Source organism: Pocillopora damicornis, chromosome 10 (genome assembly GCF_964200805.1).
Source record: "Pocillopora damicornis chromosome 10, jaPocDami1.2, whole genome shotgun sequence".
NCBI lineage: Eukaryota > Metazoa > Cnidaria > Anthozoa > Scleractinia > Pocilloporidae > Pocillopora > Pocillopora damicornis.
Window position 1 is genome coordinate 18,519,562 of NC_142679.1, and position 23,114 is coordinate 18,542,675.

Here is a 23,114-nt window from a genome sequence, read left to right on the forward strand (position 1 = left end):
TAGACTGCCCCATGAAAAAAAACATATTAACTGTTACGTGACAACCCTTGTCACGCAATAATTTCCCTTAGTCCTCTGTAATTTCTCCTCCCGAGAGTGAATAGCAGAAAAGCTAAGGTCAGGAAAAACAGAATGTCGCTCGCCAAAGCTGTTGTTTTGGATAATGGGTCTGATACAATCAAAGCGGGATTTGCTAAAGACGAGTCTCTTCAAGTAGAGTTTACCTCCGTCGTTGGTCATCCAAAGTACGCGAAATTACAAGAACAAGCAGATCGCGAAGATCCGCTCGTCGGAAATGGTGCCTTGGATAAGAGGGGCGATCTGGATCTTACATACCCAGTAAAGAACTCGATCATAACTAACTGGGAGGACATGGAAACGGTGATTTAAATTCAAATTGTGTCAGGATCTAACAAGGAAAAGTTAAAACAATTATGTATTAAGATATGAATGTTATGTTGCAGATCTGGCATTACACTTTCGCCCAGCTGGGTGTAAGTCCCGAACAACGCCCCGTTCTTCTGACAGAAGCCCCATTTAATCCACAAGTAAACAGAGAGAAGACAACAGAGGTAACTGAAAATAGTTCGTGAAGCCTAAACAGATCTCTGCACAGAGCGAGATGTGCTGGACAGCTTATATGAATTGGGTGGTCAGTCCACAGTCACGCGAACGAGAGATCAGAACCACTTTACGCCTAAAGCCAATAATTTCGAGATATGGAAGAATATCAATCAATAATCAAAGCATCTTTGCAGTTTTCCGCCGATGAAATATTCGAAAAAATGTCTTAATAGAAATATACAGGACTTAGGAGGAGTGCGAATATGGCGGCCGGAAATTCAAGCAAACCTATTAACTGTTTAGTTTCGCTAGGAAAGCATCGCCGTAGCTCCATTTTGACCTAGAAAAATGTTCGCCCAAGCTTTTCAACAATGCCCACCGAAACATTTTGCTACTGATTTAGGATAGGGACGAAAAAACTGGTAAAGGCGATTTACGGGGAAGCAGAGACTCAAAATATCTCTATTCAGGTTTAGTTTTTATACTCTAAACAATGCCAGCGTGGGAGGCAAGTGCTTCAGTTAATTTCTGTTATCTCTATTTCAATAGATCATGTTCGAGACCTTCCATACACCAGCGATGTATTTAGCTCCAGCACCTGTCCTGTCTCTCTACGCCTCTGGCCGTAAGGATGGTATCGTCCTCCAGAGTGGTTTCGGCGTCAGTTACGCCGTCCCTATCAGTGAAGGTTTCGCTCTTCGCCAGAACGTTTCGAGTCTCGATTTGGCCGGTACGAATTTGACAGATTATCTCACAAAGATTCTGGGCGAACGGGGCAAGACTCTAACCGAGCACAGATTAGCAAGAGATGTTAAAGAGAGGCTTTGCTATGTCGCTCAGGACTTTGAAAAGGAGATGAGTACTGCTGCCTCTGATCCGAGCTTGCAGAGAAGTTATGAACTCTCTGATGGCCAGTTTGTCACTCTTGGCGACGAGAGATTTAGATGTCCCGAGGTTCTGTTCCAGCCCTCCATGGCTGACAATAGTTTAGCGTTGTCACCCGGCATCCATCAGCTCGTATTTGAGTCCATCGTGAAGTGCAACGAAGACATCAGAAATGAAATGTACGCCAATGTTGTCTTGTCTGGTGGCTCCACTATGTTCAAAGGAATTGCTGAAAGAGTGCAGAAGGAGATCACTGGACTCGCCGGGGCTTCACCTACAAGAAAGGTCAAGATCATTGCTCCTCCTGAGCCTAAATACTCTGCATGGATTGGGGGATCAATCCTGGCTTCGTTACCGGATTTTCAGTCCATGTGGATCTCTAAGCAAGAATATGATGAAGAGGGCCCCGCTGTTGTCAACCGCAAATGCCTATAGCTATTAAAAAAATTTGAACCCGTCCTTGATTCTGTACGGCGTTGGCTTTGAGTTGTTGATGAATATAGACAAAACTTGATCTAATGAGGAATAATTTAGATGTAAACAGAAAGATTTGTTTCAGTGTCTATGTGTTAACTCTAAAATGATCACCAACTGAGGTACTTCTTGATCCATGTGCAAATTCACCTTGTTAACATAAAGGAAATATACAGAGAACAGTATGGAGAATATACTTAGTTATCAGGTTGCTGTGTTTACTGAAGCCCTTCCCACCATGCCACTCCTCAAAACAGATCTTCTCCGAACGCGACTGAATTTAAAAAACGGCAAACAAAAACAAACAAATAATAACAAGAAAAAATGACCTTCGTTGCAAGAAAGTAAATCATAAGTACAATACGTACAAAAAATTTGGCGCAATTCCAAAGATAAGGCTGCATGGAATCTTTTATAGATCGATTTCCAGCAAAAGAATACTTATTTTTAGGCTTTCGTCGATCTCAGGTCCAGTTGATACCAAGTAGTTTAATTTCCAGTCGCTATTTTGGTTTTGGCCGGGAGTGGTTAATCTGAAATTGTAATGACCCAAAAATCGCTAGGCAGGTAGCCGACTGAGTGACAGTTCTACCACTCATGCATGTTAAAACATGACGTTCAAACAGGTGGTAATCAGGGATAGGTGAATTGATAGATCTAAATACTAAAACACTCGCACTTTTTGTTTCTTAACAATTAATAAATAGATTATCCACAAACGAATCCTTTCGTTTTACCCTCACGAAATCGCAGTTATTCTTTTAGCCGTAAATTCTTCCCTTTTGCATTGGTTACCGCAGCAACGTGACAACTACGGGTGCCCTTCAGTCGAAAATGTAAATTGTATGATCGTAATTTTTTGTTTCGTTAATGAATCGATTCCATCGACGAAAGCCAAATCATCTCGCAATCTACTGTTTTATCAGTTGTTCATCATTTTCTATTTTTCCTATCTTCTAATGGCGCCAGATTGAAAAATCCTCGAGCAATAAACCGACGAATTACAAAATTGTGTCGGCTGATGTTTAACGTAAGCTTTACGACCGTACCAACTATAAAGGCCGCTGGCACGAGATTTGCCTTTGCGTTGTAATGTTTATATTTTTCCTCAGATAAAAGTCATAGAGGTTTTTTTCGCTGGAATTCTTCGACAGCTTGAAGTATCTCGTTCATTTCCTTCTCCAAATCATCTGCCAGCTCTCTTAACTTTTTAACCGCATCTGGCTCCTTCTCTTTCTTTCCTTTTCGAACGGAGTCAATCTCCGTAAAGGAAGTTACCATAGTGTAAATGTCCAAAGGGAGAAGTGCAATGCTCACTGCGAATATTCCAATCCGAGCGGTGTTTCCAGCTATACCTATAGATCGGAGTATTCCATCCATACCCTCACTTGCCACTGTCGTTGCCACACTAGCGCCGGTCATGTTTATTCCGTTACTCACATCGACGAGGTTTTTCACCAACAAGGCGACGCTTACATTACAAGCGAGACTATTTTTCACGCTGCTAAACGATTCTTTGGATACTTCACGACAAAGGTCATCTAAAAGCCTCTGCACAGGTTCCTGTGCTTTGCGATCGGCGTCGATGATTTCTTGCGCCGTCGCGAGCTTTTTTTTGAAAATTTTCGATTGTACAATGCTGGAACCAGCCACAGTAGCGCCTCCGCCGGCGCAGATCGCTCCTCCAACCGCAGATAGAATCAGTGAAGTCCCAAGACTGACAGCAGCGAGACCGAACCCCGTAGCGGCTAAAACAAAGCCTCCGATTGATGCTGATGAGCCCGAGATCTTGGCAATGTGAATATTCTTGTAATGTTCCATAAGTTCATCTGCCAGGCTTCGCAATGTTTCAATCGTTTCTTGGCGTTTTACAGACCATTGACGAATACTGCATGTCAACTGCGTGCTGCAAGTCACAAGATCTATTTGGCTTTCCCCTTCGTTTGGGGTCATGTCGTCGTCTTTCTGAAATTTAACTCCCTGTGAAACTGCATCAGATTCCATTTTTTTTTTAAAAAACCTCAATAGCCTCTCTTTGATGTTCACACCTCAGCCTCTCTCTGACGTATGCTTTCTGGCATCTCTTGTCCTCTTTTCGTGCTTAACCGTTTTTTTTTTTTAGTTTCTTGTTGCCTTGGTATTAGGATTTGCCCCTTGTTGCCGATGCATACAGCAATAAGTAATAGATAGATTTCATATTCAAATGTTGCATGATCAAACAGAATCAGTTTAGCCTTGGGTCCGAGGTTTTCTTCACAGCTGTCACCAATGCGCTGTTTCCATGCCTCAGCAAAGAAATCAAAAGCCATCCGCAAGGGTGACTTCGTAATCAGCTCCTCACCTACATCCCTCCGGGCCTATTACCTTTAGGTTCAGCAGGGTCAGCGGTTGTGATTGGATCTATTGGAGTATCGCCTGTGGTGACCCCCATGTCTGAAGTGAGCTCGATCGTGTCACGAGCCGAGAGTGCTTGTGACTTAGTTCAGCGGGTTTATTAGTAAGGACAGTAGAAGGAGTTTATCATCGTCGTGGTCAACTATGCTTCTACTTTTGGGCTCAGTGCAAGTTTCAGCTTTTCTTGAAGCCTTTATGATATATCGCTGGCGGCGCCCGTGAGCAATATGAAAGCGAATCCTGTGTTCTGATTGGCTACCCGAGCGGGCGAGATGGGCCCATCTTGCCCGCTTCGGATTTCCCTCTTTAGTGTCGCGCAAGAAAGAAAATTCCTAAGACCTGGCGATGCAGTCGCTAAAGGCGGTAGAATACAGTCAAAATAAGGAAAACACAAACAACTCTCGTGGGTTTATTGTGCCCCAAAAGCAGTTGGCTTTCTTTCCCGTCTCTCGAAATAAACAAGTCAATTTTTGAATCTTAATTGAGCGAAATCTTTTTGCTATATGATGAATCCTTTGTTGACCAAGCATGCTTGGTCAAAATGGCTGCATATTATTGAACAAAGGGGGTAAATTTGTAAAGAAACTGTGGTGCTGCGTCGGTGGGAGATTATACCTGGGCATCTAAGTATTATCAACTGAGTTGATAACGTAAATTGGCCACCAATTGGAGTTTAAATACTGACGTTTCGAGCATCAGCCCTTCGTCAGGCCAAAGAAATGGAGCCACACTATTGGTGGGAATATGGTGTCCAAGTTTTTCTGAAAGTAATGGTGCTGCAGTTGAGCAAACCGTGAGAACTACACATGTTCGGAGGGGAAACCAACAGAACTCAATCAGGAATTTCAAGTCCTCGGTAAGTTGGATGGCGCTTCGAACGTCCTTTGAGAAAGCGAAACGTGCCCTAAAAGGTACTACTTTAGTATTGAAAGACCATCAAGTTCGCTGACTTGTGCGAGTTTGGTTGGCTTACAGACAACAAGTATCTATCTGACGAGCTCACATCAAATTCTGATGACGAAAAGAAAATGTTTCAAGTAGAAAGGAGAGCGGAGAGAAAAGCGGTCAAGGATAAGTGTCGTCAGTAGCAACGAGCCGGTTCTTGTCGGCTTAGGTCATCCAGTTATCAGTCAAGAGCTTCTGTCCCTCCAAGTTCTTCCAATTCGTTGGTAGGCTATCGCCCAATGTGTAAGGATTTTGGTAACTTCTGTGGTTTAGGTCCCTGTCAAGATGAGGATCATATTTATTTTTCCTTCCGTTTGAATCTGCCACCACATCTTAACTAGCTTTGTTTTTGCCTAGATATATAGCGTTTACCACACAAGGCATATTCCCGTATTCTCTATGATTTGTAGTATCTTGCAGTCATCTTTAAGTTAGTGCAGGAAATACCAGATTAATCTCATCGAATACTTGATATCTAAAAAGACTTCATTTGGAATAGTTCTCATAAATAACAAAAAGCATTTTGCATAACCGTATTTCCACGCGCGCTTAATCCTACTATTATTGAGAAAAGAGGGGGGAAGAGGGGGCACTTATTCCAGAAGCGGTATATTCCGGTAACGAAACAAGGATAACAAGGCACACTAGCGCTCTTAATACTTTAATGGTTGAGCAAAATGTTATCATTCATTCACTGGGTAAATAACTGCAACTGTGAATCGTTTCTTTTAACCTTTCTTTACATTTTAACAATTCAAAAGCTAAAGAAACTTAGATATCTTACAAAACAGACTACCACCACTGATAAGTGGCCTCAGAAAAATAAAATGATAATTGTATAATCTAAACACACACACACAATTTCTTCAAAATCGTAATTGTTCAACTCACGTCATGACACCCAAGAATAGGAAAAAATCCGGTTTTGTAACATGACTATGCAGTCAATTGCTTGGTTGTACTCACACAATTTATAGAACTCCAAAATCACTTCTTGATATCATTACTACTATGATCAATGTAATCAGTGTAATCTCCCGTGAATACTGAACACGGTGAGGTTCCTGGGTCCTCTTTCCTAAAAGATTCGACCCTATCATGATAACGGGCTAGATTGCTTGTTTTTTGCAAATGTAATCCTTAAAATGAGTTACTAAAGCAATGAGAAGACATGAAAACTGGGAACAAACATTCCAGCAACTTATTGCCAAGTTCTTTTTAATCACTAAGAACAACTGCATGTCTAAATCGCAGGGTTTTTCGGATTGTAAACCTGTAGCATAACTGCTGTTGTTGGCCCCCACCAGTTGGTAACAGTTTCTTTGTCCTGAAGATCACTGATGTCTGACCTCCTGTGCAGATCTCCATCTTTCACTTGGAACAAGGGAGAGTTGTTTCTTTCATCTTGGTCAACAAATGGTATCAGGTCGGTCACCACAGCATGATCAAGAGTTTTGCTGGGGTTTGTGTAAGCGTCGTACACTTGATCAACTGATTTCTGAACAGTATCTGCTACAATCTTTAGATTATCCCTGCTCTCTTCATGAAGAAGCCTTCCATCGCCATATGCAATCCACTTGTCTCCTCTCTTGTTTGTGACACGCAGACCATACTTGTTATCTTCATCGTGCATGTACTTACAAAGCAAATTGCCAACTTTGGTAGAGGTAGTTCCATTGCCCAATTCAACTCTCGGTGTCCTGAAAGCAGAGATTTGTCAGCAAGTGGTCTGATTCTGAATATAGAAATTTAATCGAAGCAAACGCCTTTAATATAAAAGGCACAATATCCCTAAATATTAATGAACTAAGGTATCAGGGTACTACTAGAACTGCACGTACGCGGAAATAAAATTAAAGCACAAATTAAGAAAGGTTTAAGACGTATGCACTAATAAAACCATTAAATTATAAAATTTTAATGTTATGAAATGTCACGCTATGCGATGCTATGTGATGTTATGTGATGTTATATTATGTGATGTTCTGTGATGTGATGTTACGTTATGTTATTCACCTTATGTGTCCACTTGCGAAGCTGTCAGTAAGGAAATGGCAAGCAAACGCATCCAGTGAAAATGCTTCGTGAAGAAGCCTCTTGCGCTCATCTTCATCACCCCCGCGATAGTAACCAGCCTCCCGTGCTTTGTCAATCGCCAGCTGATGGCCAGTCAGGTAAGCGTCCTTTGCGTGGGGAAGAAAATGGTCGTGATTATTTTCAGCTAATTGCAGCATCCTACCCTCTTTCACTGGCAGGGGACCGAGCCATTTACCACCAGTAATTTCGTCCCATGTTTTCGCATCAATGGTTTTACCATTTTCGCTTTCTTTCTCTAATGTGGCCAGCAGTTTGTCTAGCTCCTCCATTAACTCATCTTTCGGTGCGCGTGCCAGAGTGTTGTATGCATCCCTGAAGCGCTGCTGGCGACCTGAGTCTTCTTCGTCTTGTCCTTTAGAAGGATCAATGATTGGTTGTTTCGGTAAACCATAAAAATCTCCAGCAAGGGCTATAATTTGTTGAAATTCAATGTCCACACCATTTGGGAGCGTAAGCACTCTTAGTTCATCCATTTGGATAATCTTTCCAATATAATTGTGCTCATAGGAATCAAACAGTCTCCTGGGGTGGGCCGCCATTTTGTTATTTCACTCTATGCAAAGAAAATGTTAAGATCGTGAAAGGTTTTTGTCATCGTGGCTTTAAATCAAAATAGCTATTAGACACAGCAATTGTTTTTTACTCTGGTTGAAATCTTTTACATTATTGAAAAAGCCACTTTCCCTTTTTTTCCGGTGCGGCACTTTGGACAGAAGAGAGATGCGCCAAAAGTGAGAGCCCCACTTTGCTTTTAAAATTTTATTCGCTTGCGTTGCTCGCCAGTTTATCGAGCAGTCTATTGTTCCTTACGTAAATATATTGTTCTCAGACTAACACAAAAATTCGCAAATGCAATATCTTATTTTGAAAACTTTCTGCGTCTTACAGACTTGACAAAAACTTTTATGTGGAAACAAAATTCTATCTTCTACCAGAACTTTTAAAAACATTTCTACTAAATATTTTTCTTAGAATTAAAGCCCTTCAGGAGGAAGCAAACTACCTCAGGTGCCCATTCCTAATAAAGGCTGTTTGTAATAGGCATAGAATGCGGAAAGAAATCAGCGGAATTCGGTTTCTTAACATGTTGCATGAAATATATAATTTGCTTGATCGCGATGCACGAGTACTTGTCTTGTCATGACACCACTGTTACAGTGTAATGATATACATTTGTACTTTACCTTAAGTCTGTAGTTAACTCTTTCTCGTGGTTGAACCTAAACAACAGTCCTTGGCTGCACCCGCACCGCGTCAGTCTCAGCACTCACTGAGGTAATAAACCAGGTAAAAGACTTCGCGTTGTTATAAACACCCCGATATGATAAGTATTTCATCTACGTTCTTCCTTCCGGTCAGGTGATATAGATTATCCTACGTTTTAAACAAATGGCTACAAACCCGTTATTTATAACTTGTAAAGTAGATACCGTATTTCTTCACCTATCAGCCGAGCGATTTTTTCAGAATTTGACACAAAAGTTTGAGGGATTTTTTTCATGAGAAACGGGGTTCGGCTTATAGTCGAGGGTTTGGGATTCAAAAACAAGTACAAATGTAATGTTAATGCAAAATGACCGTAAATTCCGTGACTGCAGCGCTCTTTACGTGACATGCTCTAAAACTGTCATGACAACAACGCATTTCTGACCACAAATTAGATTCTTTGCTTCCCACTCATTGAAAGACGATCTTACTCAACTCGGCAAAACTCTTGTCAATTCACATTACAGGGTCGTAACAAGGTATATTTTTTCATAACTGATCCTGTATTTTTGCCCCAAATTTTGATCCCTGATCACAAAAACGTTGAGAATTTTAATCCCTGATCACAAAAACATTGGGAATTTTGATCCCTGATCCCAAAAACGTTCACAATTTTGATCCCTGATTCCACTAAAACTCTGCTGATCCCGATCCCAAGTGTTGTGATCCCAGATCCTGGGGCTGTGATCCCTGATCTCATATACCTTGTTACGACCCTGACATTACAAATGAAATATTTGGTCTCTCACCTGTGAAAACCACTCCATCACTTGCTCGTCTAGTTCGGGATACTTGGGAGTGAAACGGCCCATTTTTGCACGTTTTGCAGGCATATTATGCTCACCGGAAAGAATAGTCGCCGGGTCACTTCTCCAGCGTCGCACCATGGACTCGCTAAGTCCATAATCTCAAGCGATTCCTGAATTGTTTTCTACAGTTTCAGCTTCCGCGATAACTTTTATCTTGAAAGCCATAGTGCACGAAGAGCGGCGTGCTTTTGGCGTGATGAGAATAACAGTGACCAAAGAGATACTCGATTGAAACGTTTGTCAGGTTACAGCAACTGAGAGTATTGTTGTGTTTCTGCAGTCGCGTAGTAGTATTTACATCTTCGCTTTTTTTCTTTTGTGTTTATTATCATTTTGTGTTCACTGAGCCATTTCCCAATGTTTTCCGTAAGGTTCGCTCACTCAAATGGCCGGTTACAATCAAGAATTCCGCTCTCGGTCTGTAGCCGATGGTTTTGCTTTTTCTTTTGGACAATACGAGTCTGTTAGAAGGTAACTAACTTTTAGGGTCTTGCCTTAAAGCCTAAATCGGCTTATAGGTGAAGAAATACGGTATCATTAAAATTTAACATTCATAACTACAGCAGTCGCCATGATAAAGCTACAACTTCAGAAGTTATAAAATAGTTATTTTAGAATATTTTGCGTTTAGGTGAAGGCGAGTCAGCTGTGGGCCGGAACAGGGCATTTTGCACAATCTGAAGTCCTTCATTTATTCAACACGTATTTTTGTTTCGTGAATATTAATTACATTTGAGACAGCAGAAACCACAAAGTTTTTGAGTGTCAATTACCTTTCAAGAGTTAACGCTACGCCGAATTCCACCAAACTAATAACCTTTTGTCATGCGTTGAGGAATCACGTTATTTTTGTTTTGAGGGCCTGTGGCCCTGTTCGATTTAAAACCAAACATGGAAATAAAAGAGGACCTTCTTTCCCAATTTTGCTTCAGAGCCGTTAATCGAAAATTCTATCACTGATTAACTTAGATCTACGGAAGAATTATTACAACATTCGAATAATTTAAGGAATTATTTTAAAAGTTAGATATACCTCGAGAACGTTATTTCTACTGTGGAAAACAGGCAAAAAAAATCGCATTTAGTTCATTAAGCCCTGAAGAAAAAACCATTGAAGGAAAAAAATTTTGGCCATTATTGAAATTTTCTAACCGAGCGTCGCTTTCCTATCCACAAAATGGGAGTACCGCAGAGGTTTATACGAAAGACTCACAGGTGTACCCTCGCGTGTTCAAAAGCGAACTTCTCCTTACACTTTTGATAGAATGTTAAGCACACAGAAAGTGAGAATTGAGAAACTGAGCGACTGATAAACAAAGGCTTGAATCTACACTTAAATTTCATCCAACAATTATTATAACGTGTGGCAATCGTAAACTTGGGAGAATTGATATTTCGAAATAAGAAAGAATACGCATGCAACGCGAGTTGGACCTTATGAAACGTCTCAATCAAATTGGTCTTGTCAAGTTTGCTTTTGCAATTTAGTTAAATACATCCTCTCCAAGTTTCATAGGCTTTTCCTCTTTCCTCTTTCCTCAGGGGGTACTTATTTGGGAGGGGTGTTTGTTCGACATTGTGAGGGCGCTTAAAAAAGAGCGAGGAAACACAGCATTAAGTCGCATTTATTTACTAGCACACCTCTCTACCGTCTACTAAAATAGGTATCAATATAATCGAATAAATGTAAACTTATGTTTCTTTCCCTGAGAAATCGTTTAAGTACAGATGTTTTTGTCACCGGTAACATTTTTAGCCTTATAAATCAAATTTGATAACTTGCCGGGCAAAGATTTCCTTAAATGACACGCGAGAATCGATCATTAAATTTGATAAATATGGTGCTATTGTTCACTAGAAATTACCGAATTATACTGCATGCATTTCACACATTGTAACTGCGTTTACATAGAATAAAAAACCAAAATGGCGGACAGGTTAGGAGAAAGTAAGAACGTTTTCACTCATAGTTTGGAGAAGAATACTACGACGAGAAAAAAAAAAAACACCAAACAAAGTACAAACTACCGGCTAAAAATCTTGAACGCTTCCAAAAACGGCTATGACGAGAGTATGTAGTGAAACCTACGAACAGGAGACCTCGAACAAACTTGACAAGGAGTTTTACGCAACAGTGCGTAAGAAAGGATGGGAAGGTTACGAGTGCGATAGTCATCATTTGACGGTTACTGCTAACACAGTGAGAGTACAAACACTCCGCTACTCTTTACAAAGAGTTTAGAAGGGTTAGCCTTTGAAAAGTTGACTCGTTCTTATCTGTCCTAAATTTTTATCCGCAATCACGTTATCTTCCTGCACAAACAGACTAACTTATAAATGAAAATGTAATTTTCATAATTTGCTTGGTGCAATCGGTTGCAAGTTCTTCATTCTATAATCAACAAGTTCAGTCTCAAAATACTACAAGCTTTTCTGGCAACACATCACACCTTAGAAGACTGAGTTGTCCAGGCTTTCTTCGATGTCGTTCACAGTTCTAAGAAATTCATCCATTTCTTTCTCCAGCGCTTCCGCTAAACCCTTCAGCATCTTAACAACTTCGGGTTCACTCTCTCTCTTTTCTTTACGAGCGTTATCGATTTGTATGGAGGAATTCACCAGAGTGTAGATATCAAAAGGAAAGAAGATGGCGCTGACTGCAAACAAGCCAATCCGAGCAGCGTTTGCTCCTATTCCTATGGCCCTAAAAGCTGTCTCTATCCCCTCACCAGCAGCTATCGTAGCAACCCTTGCACCAGCTTTTGCGCTTTTGCCCAAATCCACGAGGTTTTTTATCAGCATAACGACGCTTCCAGAAAAGGAGAGGCGATCTTTGAGCTCACCAAATGACGTGCTCTTTATCTTGGACACTTCACGGTCTAAGTCACCCAAAAGCTTTTGGACAGGTTTAAGTGCTCTCTGATCAGCCTCCATGGCTTCTTGAGCAATTGCAAGCTTCTTTTGAATAATTCTCCTTTGCACAAGACCAGAACCAGCGGCTGCTGCACCACCTCCAGCACATAGGGCCCCTCCGACAGCTGAAAGTATGACGGAAGATCCAAAAGTGAAAGGCGCCAAAGCAAAACCGGTTGCAACGAGAGCGAACCCTCCGATCGCAGAAGACGAACCAGCAATCTTGGCGACGTTGACATTGAAGTGATGCTTCAATATATCATCCGCTAACTCTCGTAAAATACGAACCGTGTTTTTACGTTCAACAGACCAAAGTCGAGCTTTGACTATTAGCTCTCTTGAAGCAGTAAGCAGTTTCTCCATTTCACTGTAAGATCGGAACTCGCAGTTGTTGTAAGAAGTTTAGTTGTTTTTTTTCGGTTCGGCATGCCTCGGCATGCCTCGCATGAAAATTTGGCCAAAGGAAAGTTTCTTCCCTCCCCTGCCCCCCCCCCCCCCTTTCCATTGTTAAATTCCATGACTTGTTTCGATCTGATAATTTAACTGCAGAGAGATCGTTTATTTTACGTCACTCTGTAGGTAATATCTCGTCTTTGCCTTTTAATCAGGCTTCCAACCACGAAGCTTCAACGAAAAGTGTTTGCAATTTGAAATATTGACCTGCTTCAACCTAAACGTTAAACTCCAAGAAAGTTGACAGTGAGGATGACTGTTAATAAACGTTGCCTACTCCCTGTTGACATGTGGTTTGAATGGTATGCTGCTTGTATTTCGATGCGTTTCCCCAATCTTTTGTCTGATTGAAAATCAAAAGTTCAAACAGACCTATCCGAGGTAATAATTTAAAAATCCCTTCAACCTGACTCTAGCTAACGAGAGAGGCCCTCATTTCAGCGTTTCAGTAAGAGCGTTTTCTCGCCAGCAAATAAGTTTGAAACCTTGCGCATCGCGAGCTGGCGAGAAGTTTGAAAGTAGTCTTGCACTCATATCAGAACGGGATATTACCGTTCTCCCCAACAAGTTCATGGCGTCGTTTCCCTGGTTTTCTCGTCGCGATCAAAACGCCCTGGATTTGCGTAAATTGTGCACTTATAAACGAGATAATGCTGTTTAGAATGATTCCAGAACTCATTTCCGGGATAACCAGGTCCCTTTGTTTGTTTTATTTGGCGTATTTGTGAAAATTTACCGCTACAGTTACGCTGGGTTCCCCAAAGTAAATTGAAACACGGTCGTTAGCAAGCGATCCAAGGTTTCAGGACTCAGCTCTCCTTTAGTTGAGCAACACTTTAAAGAGTTTAAACGATGTAAGAGCTTTTCTTTGATACATTTCTTTAAGGCTATATGAAAAACTCTAAGAATGGGTTGCTGATGAATTTTATGGTGCCCACGATTGCATTGAAGCGCTTGTCATTGTACTTGCACGCTAGCCTTACTCTCACCTAGAGAACAAACTCATCAAAAATATGACCCAAGTTTAACAAAATTTCACACTGCTCGAAAACTGAAACTGGACACAGAATGTAAGCAAGTATACTTGCCCTTTCCTTGCCCCTTCCTATTAAGTTTGCGCATGCTACTATACCCGATCATATCCGAACCCGCACTCCTCGTAAAACACCTCACATCGCTGGGTGTCAAAACGTTCGGATCACTCACGGGTTACAGCTTGATTTCCGCCAAGTTAGTAAAAACATAAGTGACGAACTCGGAAAAGAAAACTCATAAGAAAAGAAGAATTTAATCTTTTGTTTTATGAAAAACAACTGCTCAAATTCAAGGAAATTACAAATGAACTGTGAAGGAAAGAATGTCTCCCGTCAGGAACCATTAGTGCGCTCCTGATCCCATTTTTTCACAGATTTGGTGCAGTGAGATTCCCAAATACTTCTTAGAAGCACTTGCGGTGAACAATGGAGGGACCAGATTCATCATATTCTTGCTTGGAAATCCACATCTGTTGGAAGGTGGACAGTGACGCCAAGATCGATCCTCCGATCCACACAGAGTATTTACGCTCAGGAGGAGCAATAATCTTGATCTTCATTGTGGGTGGAGCCAGAGCAGTGATTTCCTTCTGCATTCTGTCAGCGATTCCTGGGAACATGGTGGAGCCACCAGACAACACTGTGTTGGCGTACAAATCCTTACGGATATCCACATCACACTTCATGATGGAATTGTATGTGGTCTCATGGATGCCAGCGGATTCCATTCCAAGGAAGGAGGGTTGGAACAAGGCTTCGGGTCCACGGAATCGCTCGTTGCCAACAGTGATAACCTGGCCATCAGGAAGCTCATAGCTCTTTTCCAAGCTGGAGGTTGAAGCAGCAGTCTGCATTTCTTGATCAAAATCCATGGCAACATAGCAGAGCTTCTCTTTGATGTCGCGCACAATCTCGCGCTCAGCTGTGGTGGTGAACGAGTAGCCACGCTCTGTCAGAATCTTCATCAAGTAATCGGTCAAGTCCCTGCCAGCCAAATCGAGACGAATGATGGCATGGGGAAGAGCGTAGCCTTCGTAGATGGGAACTGTATGACTTACACCGTCACCGCTGTCAAAGACGATACCGGTTGTTCGGCCAGAGGCGTAGAGAGACAACACGGCCTGGATAGCTACATACATGGCTGGCGCGTTAAACGTTTCGAACATAATCTGAAAAAAACCCCAGAAAATATCAGATTCATCTCATTGAATGCTTGATATCGAAAAATACCTAATTTTAGCCTTTGTGTAGCCGTACCTCCCCCCCCCTTCCCCAGGTTAAACGGAAGCGTCACCTTGCCTCCGTTTTGCCTTGCGGGGGGAGGGTATGCGTAAAGCATAATGCATTACCGTATTTCCTCGACCGAGAGGGGCTTTTAAAGTTAGCGTCGTAATAAGCCAAAATTAAAAGAACAGACTATGCACAAAAGGAATGCTTTAAGCACAAGGAGATCGAACTAGCTGGAAGCGACCTTAACGGAAAATGAACTTTTCTCCTGAACTGATTCCGGCGCAGCTGAAGCTCAAATAGTTTAACTAAAGTGGCAATAGAAACAGGTTTTCTTTGTATTCCTACTATTATTAAGAAAGTAAGTAAGAGAGAGGCGGGCACTTTTTTGAAAGGTGCGTTTGTTTAACATTGTGACCAAGGCAGGGGGAGGCGGGTGCTTATTTGGGGGAGGGCCCTTATAAGAGCATGGGTGCTTCTTCGAATAAATACGGCATTAAGTTGCCTTCATTTACAAGCACACCTCTATACCGTCTACTAAAATAGGCATCATTTTAATCAAACAAAATGAGAATACCTTTTCGATTTCAGAACTTGAAGCGACCGCGAAGATGTAAACTAATGTTTCTTTCCTTGAGATATCGTTCAATTAAAGATTTTTTTGCAATAGGCAACATTTTTAGCCATAGAAGGCGCTGAAGAAAAATCATTCTCTTTTGGAATTCCTCTCTCGGAAGAGGAAGGGAAAAACAATTAGAAAAATCAGTTGTGGGGAGGAGGTTTCCTTGACGAAATATCTTTGCTGTAATTGTTGTGCACGTAATGCTTAGAAGTTCAATTTTGCTGTTCTGGTCTCTTCTGCCGCGATTCTATCCGTTCCTCACTCATTACTCCCCCCCCTACACACCCTATTACTCCCCCTATCATTCAAGTCTGGGACTTCCATGAAAACAACGATGTTACGTTAAAAAGAAAACAGTTTTGTTCACGTTAACAGGTGTAAATGTTATCATGGTGGATTGGAATTCTCGATATCGAACCGAATAGAAAAGAAAACTTCAAATTTCCACGACAAACATGCTGCCACACTGGTATTTCCTTCTAACCAAGGGATTATAAACTGTTTATATTCTCATGTACTAACTCAAAAGCGAATTGTACAATTTACGTTAAAACTTGTCTGAATTATGCAATAAAACAAAGCGAAAATCTTGATCACAGTTATTCAAATTTATGACGGTTAATGAATCAAAGCAAAAGCTAGTTTGGATTCTTATCACTAGAAATTTGTAACTGTTACCTGTGTCATCTTTTCTCTGTTGGCTTTTGGATTTAGAGGAGCTTCTGTCAGTAGAATTGGGTGTTCCTCAGGAGCAATGCGAAGTTCGTTGTAAAACGTGTGATGCCAGATCTGAAATTTCAAATAATGTTTGTCTTAACTCAATGAAATTCCCTGTAACTTAACTGATAATTACAATTTCAGTTACCTTTTCCATATCATCCCAATTGGTTACGATACCGTGTTCAATGGGATATTTCAGAGTCAGAATACCTCGCTTGCTCTGAGCTTCATCGCCGACATACGAGTCTTTTTGACCCATACCAACCATCACACCCTGATGTCTTGGGCGACCGACGATTGAAGGAAACACTGCACGAGGAGCATCGTCCCCTGCAAAACCAGCCTTGCACATACCAGAGCCATTGTCCACAACCAAAGCAGCAACTTCTTCATCAGCCATTTTTAGTTCAATTCGTGGAAGCGAGGAGGTACAAAAGTGTAAAAAAAAGGCTTGAAACTGATTCAAAACTCAGTGCTTGAAATTATTTTCATAGCTGTGAGCGGCTTATATAGGTAAGGGATTTTGTTCACTCAGGTGATTCGTAGAAAGTTCTCATTTATTGTGTGATATTGAGCTTATTCCGGCCACCTGTGATTCCAGTTAGAAATGTCTGCGGGATTCCCGTTATGTTTTCATACAAACGACGCTTCGGCCTTAAAATTAAACAATCCTATGTCTTCTCGTTGAATTTAGCGACTTTGCAAATCACAAATCGTTTATATTGAGTTGTTAGTGGTCAGCAATTTTACCGGCTCAAGTTTGTTGCCGTTAACTTTCAGTCACAGCAGTAATTGATTAAAACACAAGCTTACTCTTGTTTAGCTTTTTTCCTGTAGGAAATATTCGACTTCACTTGGATCAAAGAAAAAAGGAAAACAATATGATTTCTAATTAACGCCAACGGAGCTGGCAAGGAGTCCAAGTGTAAAACTCACTTCTTTTGGCCATATTTGGTTACGGAGCGCACACAGTGTTAAACAATTTGGTTAATTGAAAAACAAACAACTTTAGACTTTATTCACCTGTCTTTTCTGTCTAAATCGGTCTGAATAATCAATTATACAACTTAAGGAGTTTACTATACTTCTAAATTTGCAAATCCCACAGTTATCATTTACGCTGCTAAATTATTTCATGAATATCAGCTACATTTGAGACGGCAGAAATCACAAAGTTTTTGAGTGTCAATCACCCGTCAAGAGCTAACGCTGAATTCCACCAAACTAATAATCTTTTGTCGTGTGATGAGGAAATCATGTTATTTTTGTTTTGAGTCCAAGCAACCAGGGATCTGTGGCCTTATTCGATTTAAAGCCAAATATGGAAATAAAAGAGGACCTTCTTTCCTAATATGGCTTTAGAGCCGTTAATCGAAAATTCTATTAATGATTAACTTAGATCGACGGAAGATTACAACATTCGAATAATTCAAGGAATTAATTTCAAAGTTTCACACATCCTGAGACCGTTACTTTTACTGTGGAAACCAGGCTAAAAAAACGCATTTAGTTCATTAAGCCCTGAAGAAAAAAGCCATTGAAGGAAAAAATTTTGGCCGTTATTGAAATATTCAAACCAAGCGTCGCTTTCTGCTAACCACATAACGGGAGTCCCACAGAGGTTTACATGAAGACTCACAGATGTACCCACACGTGTTCAAAGGCTAACTTCTCCTTACACTCTCTATAGAATGTAAAGCACACAAAAAGTGAGAATTGAGATTTTGAGCGACTTATAAACAAAGGGTTGTAGCTAAACTTAAATTTCATCTAACGATTATTATAACAAATGTTGGACCTGAATGAAACGTCTCGATCAAATAATTCGTCTTGTCTAGTTTGTTTTTGCAATTGAGTTAAATACATCGTTTCCAAGTTTTGTGGGGTTTTCGTCTTTCAAAGCAAACTAAAAGGATGACGAAAGGGTAAATGAAGGTAAAACTAGGTCAACAAACACACAACTCAGTGTGGATATGTAAATTTTGGATTTATTAATAGGCTTCGAAAATAGTTCCAGCCTGACCAACTATTTTAACCATATAAGGAAAAGAACAAAGTTCCAAGTTGTCTGATTCCTCAGCCTCTCGCGATTCAAAAAAACACGATCACAGAACTGATTTGCACAAAATACGTTTGTCTCTTTTTTTCATTCTCTTTTTTTCATATCAGCTGTTGTCTTGGAAATGAACCTGCCCTCCTCCCTGAACGAGAAATCAGCAGATCCTATATGCGGCCATCTTACTCACTCAGCAGCTTGACCGCTGACCGACGAAAAGCGGTCTTCGATCTCTATTAGCTGTGAACTGTTTACTATACTTTTTAGCCCCTGAGCCAATTCAAATTTTCAATATTTTCTGGGCAATACATGTACTACAACACCAGTAGTGCTATTTGTTTAATAAGTTTTCAAACCACTGAATCGCGCGCAAGGGACTCAGTTATATTACCTGTCAGAGTGTATCTTAGCGTAACAGGTGACAGAAATAAGAGAGGCAAGGAAATAAAAAAAATTACTGACAGAGGTAAAGCAGAAACAGAAACGGCATAGTGATCGATTGTAAAACTAATTTTAAACTTTTAAAAATATGGCAAAATTATTTTTTTACAGTTAATCCCTGAGAAAAAAAACATGCGGTACTAAGATTCTGAGCCCGCTAGCTGTTGCGGTATGTAACCACACGAAGAAAGATTTAGAAAAGGGAAATTCAGAAGCAGATTAAATCCATCCGAGTAATGAAACATATTATTATTCGTGATGATACCCTCTGAAGGCGAGACCTTTCTTTTCCAAGTTCGTAAAGAGTCTTTAAGCATATACATACTGTACCAGCTTGGGAGTAGCACCAGAAAAAATAGCGCAATTTCATCAAGACCATACTCGCTTTGTCAGAATTAAATTGTTTACCTTTTTAAACTGCATTTTTTTACCTAAAAAGGTTATGAATGGGTTGTTGCGTTACGGCGTTCAATTAAAATGCATTGAGGCGTGTGGATGAACTTGTCTCCTAAATAAAGAAACTGATGTGTCACAAAATCACTCTAAGACAAAAATTCAAATTACGTGTCCACAACTCGGGAATGAAAAATGGATAGCTCAGCAGAAAAAAAATATCCAGAATGAATTTGATGAAATTTTTCAGAATACTACTATGCTTCTTTTTACTTCACATGCATCTTTCAGTGTTTCATCCGTAGCTATAGACGAATTGCGTAAACCTCTATTTATGAAGTTTCAGTTATTTCTCTCTAAGTGGTTCATTTGAATCCCACAAATATTTGTATCACCAAAATATTGAAGTGGAAGTATTTCAAAACCTGTTTCAGAGGTTATATAGATGTTGATTGTGTAATAAATGGATCTGGTAGAGGTAAGAATTGTCTCGAATCTTCTTAGGTTGTTTCCGTGAAACAATATAATCGCAGTAAAATGCAAATTCGGTTGCCGGGGCTAAGTCGACACCACGAAACAATTGAAAACATATTCCAAACTGTATTCTATTACAGCGACGCTCAAGTCTGAGAGAAACGATTTTGCGTCGTAATAACTCCTATCCATATATTTTCAAGCTAAAGAATCGCCTTACTCTAAGCAATTCCGAGAAAACTAATATAAATCGAAGGAAATTCATTCATAAAACTTCGGTCTGAGAGACTCAGACCGGCAAAATCGGTGTCGGAAATCACGTCTGTGGTTTATTTTCCACGTCCGGCATATAAAACCGAAGAGGGTGTATGATACAAACAAAGCTTTGCATTTGCATTTAAGGACTCCGAAGAAGTACGTTCCCTTGATTGATCTCCGTAATTTTACAGAAAGAAACTTTCGGCCATGTCACTGGTATCCGCTTGAACGATTGTCGGTCCCAGCTGATATCACCAAAACAGCCTTAGTTACTGCGCATAAATTGAAGTCTGATGTGTTCGATTTACCGTCGACAAGAATAACCTAGCGCCAAATTTGGCGAATTTTAGCGTGGTTTTCATAAAAATTTACACAGTTTGAAATAAACATGAGTTTTACCACCCGGAACTACATCATTCTATGCGTGTCCATTTTCAACCAATGATGTTCAAGCATTTACCGGCATAAAGCGTGGAACGAGGTGTATAAAAGATCACTCTTAAAGCGATTTGAAAAAGTAAAATTCTAAGCAAAGACTTGTGTCCAAATCGTCGAAACTATCCGAAATGGCTGACGAAGACGTTGCTGCTCTAGTTATCGATAATGGCTCTGGTATGTGCAAGGCCGGTTTTGCAGGGGACGATGCTCCTCGTGCAGTGTTTCCTTCAATCGTCGGTCGCCCAAGACATCAGGGTGTGATGGTTGGTATGGGTCAGAAAGACTCGTATGTCGGCGATGAAGCTCAGAGCAAGCGAGGTATTCTGACTCTGAAATATCCTATCGAACACGGCATCGTAACCAATTGGGATGACATGGAAAAGGTAAGCTAAAGTTTTAACCTTTCATTCGCAGTTCACAATAATCGCCTAACAAGATTTCCTTATAATATCAGATCTGGCATCACACCTTCTACAACGAGCTTCGTGTAGCGCCCGAGGAACATCCAGTTCTACTGACAGAAGCTCCTCTCAACCCAAAAGCTAACAGAGAAAAGATGACACAGGTAAGGTTTTCCGCTTTGATCAATTTTAAATGCGAAAAAAGAGTATTTGGATGACCCTGTTGGAGATAGAGTGCATTTGGGCGTGGACAACAAATCTCCTAGATCGCGTTATTCCTTACTGATCTGCCAGAATTGTGTTTTCTGACCCTCAACTTTGCACTAGAATCAATTTAATTATATTGTTTACGGATGGTTGCAACCATATTCGCCTCGACAGAGATATTCTCATAATACACAGCAATATTGTAAAGTAAATTTTTTAACGTTTGTTTGATTCGTTTAGTAGTATGCGATAAATCCTACTCTCAAAGTATATTTACGATTCACATAAGGTAAAGTGAAAGTTGCAACTGACATGGACCTGATAAAACTTGTGCTTTCGGTTACTTTACGGAAAATTTGCATATACCGTACTTTGTTTGTTTGAATCAAAAAGTACTTTACGATATGCTATAGAGATATCAAGTTGAGTGCACGCAATATTTCTATCGTATTTTTTTTTCACAAAATATCCCTTCATTTGGGTAAGAAAAAACTAAATCTTTTTGAGGGAGGTTTTAATTTTTTCTCACCGAAGAAAAATCTTTCGAGGTACTACCTGATCATCTGGGTTAGTTTTGTGGCCATATATGGTAAAGAAAAACGCCAATTGGTCAGAATTTGTTATACAAGCTGTAATAAGGGTGACTGATTAAAATGCACGTTCGGTTGCACCTTTTGTTTGAATTGTAAATAATTGACACTAGCTGATTGAAGACCGTTTTCGCCTTGAATCTAAATTGTGTTTAACAATAATTCCTAAATAAAAGGATCTGAAGTAACTTGCAAAATCGAAGCATTTAAAATGCAAATTTAGTTTTTTCATGAGGCATGACGGCCTTAAATTCCTCTTAGCTCACACTGCGTGTTCATAATTAAAAATTTGACTGGAGTTTTAAATTATGTCCGACGCGTGAATAGAGGGTGCTCCGTTTTGTTGTATTTTTTCTGAAATGTTTTTCTCCTCGCCATCAGATTATGTTCGAGACATTCAACTCCCCAGCTATGTATGTAGCTATCCAGGCCGTGTTGTCTCTCTACGCCTCTGGTCGAACAACCGGTATCGTCTTTGACAGCGGAGATGGTGTTAGTCACACAGTTCCCATCTACGAAGGCTACGCTCTTCCCCATGCCATCCTTCGTCTTGATTTGGCCGGCAGGGACTTGACCGATTACCTGATGAAGATTCTGACTGAGCGTGGTTATTCATTCACCACCACAGCTGAGCGCGAGATTGTGCGTGACATCAAAGAGAAGCTCTGTTATGTTGCTCTGGATTTCGAACAAGAAATGCAGACTGCTGCCTCCAGCTCCAGCTTGGAGAAGAGCTACGAGCTTCCTGATGGCCAGGTTATCACCATTGGCAACGAACGATTCCGTGCTCCGGAGGCCATGTTCCAACCCTCTTTCCTTGGAATGGAATCCGCCGGCATCCATGAGACCACATACAATTCCATCATGAAGTGTGATGTGGATATCCGTAAGGACTTATACGCCAACACAGTGTTGTCTGGTGGCTCCACCATGTTCCCAGGAATCGCTGACAGAATGCAGAAGGAAATCACTGCTCTGGCTCCACCCACAATGAAGATCAAGATTATTGCTCCTCCTGAGCGTAAATACTCTGTGTGGATCGGAGGATCGATCTTGGCGTCACTGTCCACCTTCCAACAGATGTGGATTTCCAAGCAAGAATATGATGAATCTGGTCCCTCCATTGTTCACCGAAAATGCTTCTAAATAAAAAGTCAATTTTTAAAGAAAGGACAAGACATATAAGACAGACAGATTAAGGAATATTGCTATTGCGGAAATACAACTCTTGAATTCTATGTTGTTTCCCTGACCCGTATTCTATTTTTGTAGATATGTTCGTGTTGTTTATTTCCTAATAAAGACGAGGAAATATCTGTGAAACAATGTAACTATTGAAATAACGGCAGTATCGCTCCTTCCCTAAATGAAACAGTAATCCGATTTTCATCGATAAAAACCACTTGCCCTTGGTTTCTTGCATCTAATCCAATGCCTTGTGACAAATATTTTG

General features: G+C 40.6%; 6 protein-coding genes and 1 long non-coding RNA gene across 8 annotated transcripts; 3 read left to right on the top strand and 4 right to left on the bottom strand.

Annotated features, from left to right (window-relative positions):
* Positions 1-69: 69 nt before the first annotated feature.
* Positions 70-2,130, top strand: LOC113684341 (actin, cytoskeletal 1). Its single transcript, XM_027201695.2, has 3 exons — positions 70-381; positions 465-572; positions 1,114-2,130. The coding sequence occupies exons 1-3, from the start codon at positions 133-135 to the stop codon at positions 1,882-1,884; spliced, it is 1,128 nt and encodes a 375-aa protein (XP_027057496.2). The 5' UTR covers positions 70-132; the 3' UTR covers positions 1,885-2,130.
* On the bottom strand, positions 2,060-3,927 carry LOC113684344 (uncharacterized). Its single transcript, XM_027201699.2, has one exon. The coding sequence runs from the start codon at positions 3,925-3,927 to the stop codon at positions 3,043-3,045; it is 885 nt and encodes a 294-aa protein (XP_027057500.2). The 3' UTR covers positions 2,060-3,042.
* A 1,980-nt stretch (positions 3,928-5,907) lies between these two features.
* On the bottom strand, positions 5,908-9,736 carry LOC149039234 (uncharacterized). 2 transcript variants are annotated; one of them, XM_089183904.1, is made up of 4 exons: positions 9,375-9,736; positions 8,544-8,629; positions 7,279-7,912; positions 5,908-6,962 (listed from the first exon to the last, which is right to left on the bottom strand). In XM_089183904.1, exons 3-4 carry the CDS (start codon positions 7,896-7,898, stop codon positions 6,506-6,508), a joined length of 1,077 nt encoding a protein of 358 aa, XP_089040030.1. In that variant the 5' UTR covers positions 7,899-7,912; positions 8,544-8,629; positions 9,375-9,736; the 3' UTR covers positions 5,908-6,505. The 2 variants fall into 2 exon arrangements, with proteins under 2 accessions (XP_089040030.1, XP_089040029.1); XM_089183903.1 differs by lacking the exon at positions 9,375-9,736 and having other exon boundaries at positions 8,544-8,856.
* LOC149039235 (uncharacterized) lies at positions 8,512-10,188 on the top strand. Its single transcript, XR_016180187.1, has 2 exons — positions 8,512-8,646; positions 10,066-10,188. It is a non-coding gene; the product is annotated as an uncharacterized LOC149039235 (long non-coding RNA).
* Positions 10,189-11,044: 856 nt separating this feature from the next.
* Positions 11,045-12,774, bottom strand: LOC149039236 (uncharacterized). The gene has a single exon (XM_089183914.1). The coding sequence runs from the start codon at positions 12,708-12,710 to the stop codon at positions 11,886-11,888; it is 825 nt and encodes a 274-aa protein (XP_089040040.1). The 5' UTR covers positions 12,711-12,774; the 3' UTR covers positions 11,045-11,885.
* A 1,295-nt stretch (positions 12,775-14,069) lies between these two features.
* Positions 14,070-17,197, bottom strand: LOC113674196 (actin, cytoplasmic). The gene is made up of 3 exons (XM_089183901.1): positions 16,549-17,197; positions 16,362-16,472; positions 14,070-15,003 (listed from the first exon to the last, which is right to left on the bottom strand). The coding sequence occupies exons 1-3, from the start codon at positions 16,801-16,803 to the stop codon at positions 14,239-14,241; spliced, it is 1,131 nt and encodes a 376-aa protein (XP_089040027.1). The 5' UTR covers positions 16,804-17,197; the 3' UTR covers positions 14,070-14,238.
* A 3,169-nt stretch (positions 17,198-20,366) lies between these two features.
* LOC113674194 (actin, cytoplasmic) lies at positions 20,367-22,984 on the top strand. Its single transcript, XM_089183897.1, has 3 exons — positions 20,367-20,846; positions 20,918-21,028; positions 22,043-22,984. The coding sequence occupies exons 1-3, from the start codon at positions 20,592-20,594 to the stop codon at positions 22,805-22,807; spliced, it is 1,131 nt and encodes a 376-aa protein (XP_089040023.1). The 5' UTR covers positions 20,367-20,591; the 3' UTR covers positions 22,808-22,984.
* The last annotated feature ends 130 nt before the right edge of the window (positions 22,985-23,114 follow it).